Here is a 1,913-nt window from a genome sequence, read left to right as displayed (position 1 = left end):
GACCATGTACACTTAATGTGCATTATCATGGTATAGCAAATTAAGGGATGATACAAAGTAGGAAGAGACAGGATTGTCCCAGTGATAATTAGTCACATTTAAATGAGCATCTTTTATAAGATATTATGTGATTTACACTACCATCAAACAGAACACAAACTAAAAAAGGGAGGAAGACTGACATTTTAACTGCTTGTGTGCGATAATTATATATTTACAGAAAATTAGAATGAATAAGAATGGTACAAACCACATTCACATACCTTTTACCATGACTCAACAATTCTTAACACTTTTTACCTCTTTTTCTTCATCACCTTTCTTCTTCTTTCACTTTAAAATGGATTTTATAGACTCAGATGAACTTTTTTTCTTTAAATATTTAAATTTATGTATTTTTAAGAATATGTAAGTTCTTCTACAGAGTCAGGATGCAGTTCAGTAAATACAACAACTCAACAACTTCAGTAAATATAACATCAATATAAGATAATTATATAATATATTTTGAAAGGAGAAGAATTAGAAAATTTAAGAGTTTTATAGTACAGACAGGCAATTCTTCAAAAAAATGTAAAAGTGAAATAAGACACCATGGTATAAAATTCTAAGAAATAAAGTTGACATAAATTTCTGAACTTACAATGTGTAGAGAAGGAAAAACAATAATGTCAAGGTTTTCTACTTTTAAGTTTTGTGAAAGACAGGTTCCACATTCCACATTTTCTTCAGAGCCCCCATAACATCCTTATTTCTTAGACTATAGATCAAAGGGTTGAGTACAGGAGTGAGTATTGTGTAAAAGACAGATACCATCATGTCCTTCTCAGGTGTATGGTAGGACTTGGGGAGCATGTAAGTATAAATGGCAGCCCCATAGAAGAGGATGACCACAGTCATGTGGGAAGAACAAGTGGCAAAGGCCTTCTTTTGGCCTTCTGCTGAGTTCATCCTATGGATGGTGATGAGGATAAAGTAGTAGGATCCTGAAATGACTGTCACAGGAATGAGAAGCATGAGGACACAGCACAAGTACATGAAAATCTCATAGATGGAGGTGTCTGAACAAGACAGTTTCAACACCGCTGGGACTTCACAGAAGAAATGATGGATCTCCCGAGATCTGCAGAAGGGGAAGGTCATGGTGATGGGAGTGAACAAGAAGCCATCCACTGAACCCAGGAACCAGCAACCAGATGCTAGAAGGAGAAACACCCTAGGGTTCATGAGGACTGGGTAACGGAGGGGATGGCAGATGGCTACATAGCGGTCATAGGCCATAGAGGCTAGAAGAAAAAATTCTGAACCTGCTAGTGTCACATAGAGAAACATCTGTATCCCACATTCTGTGGTTGAGATCTTGTTCATACCCATGACTTGGTCCATGAGCATCTTCGGCACAGTAACAGAAATGTACATTATGTCCATGAGAGACAGCTGGCTGATGAAAAAGTACATGGGGGTGTGGAGGTAGGCATCAGAATGTATCAGTAGGATCAGGATGGTGTTTCCAGTCAAGGCCATCAGGAAAGCCACAAAAATCACCAAACAAAGGAGAGCTGGGTGTTTGGATTCATTGAAGATTCCTACCAGGATGAAATCCGACCTCGCAGTGTAGTTAGCCACCCAGTTGGTTTTCTCCATGAGATTTCACTTGGAAAACATAGGAAACATTTAGGATTAATGAATCACTCATGGGACACCACACACTTAAATGAATGTTTAGTGGGAGAGAGAAAGAGAGAGAGGAAAAAAAAATGATTATGTTGACAGAAAGAAATTCCATGGTCCAATAAATTTGTAGATTAAAATTACCTGTAATTCCATAAATATACCAGAAAACTAATAATACACAAATATGAGTAAAGAGAATTTATAACATATAGTGAGGTTGCATTGTTAAAAGTCATGAG

The 1,913-nt window shown here is 37.1% G+C and overlaps 1 protein-coding gene across 1 annotated transcript; it reads right to left on the bottom strand.

Annotated features, from left to right (window-relative positions):
- Positions 1-687: 687 nt before the first annotated feature.
- Positions 688-1,644, bottom strand: LOC132680241 (olfactory receptor 2T29-like). The gene has a single exon (XM_060634027.3). The coding sequence runs from the start codon at positions 1,642-1,644 to the stop codon at positions 688-690; it is 957 nt and encodes a 318-aa protein (XP_060490010.1).
- Between the last annotated feature and the right edge of the window lie 269 nt (positions 1,645-1,913).

The sequence above is a fragment of the Panthera onca genome, chromosome A1 (assembly GCF_046562875.1).
Source record: "Panthera onca isolate mPanOnc1 chromosome A1, mPanOnc1 haplotype 2, whole genome shotgun sequence".
Taxonomy (NCBI): Eukaryota; Metazoa; Chordata; class Mammalia; order Carnivora; family Felidae; genus Panthera; species Panthera onca.
This window is presented reverse-complemented; position numbering and strand designations above follow the sequence as displayed.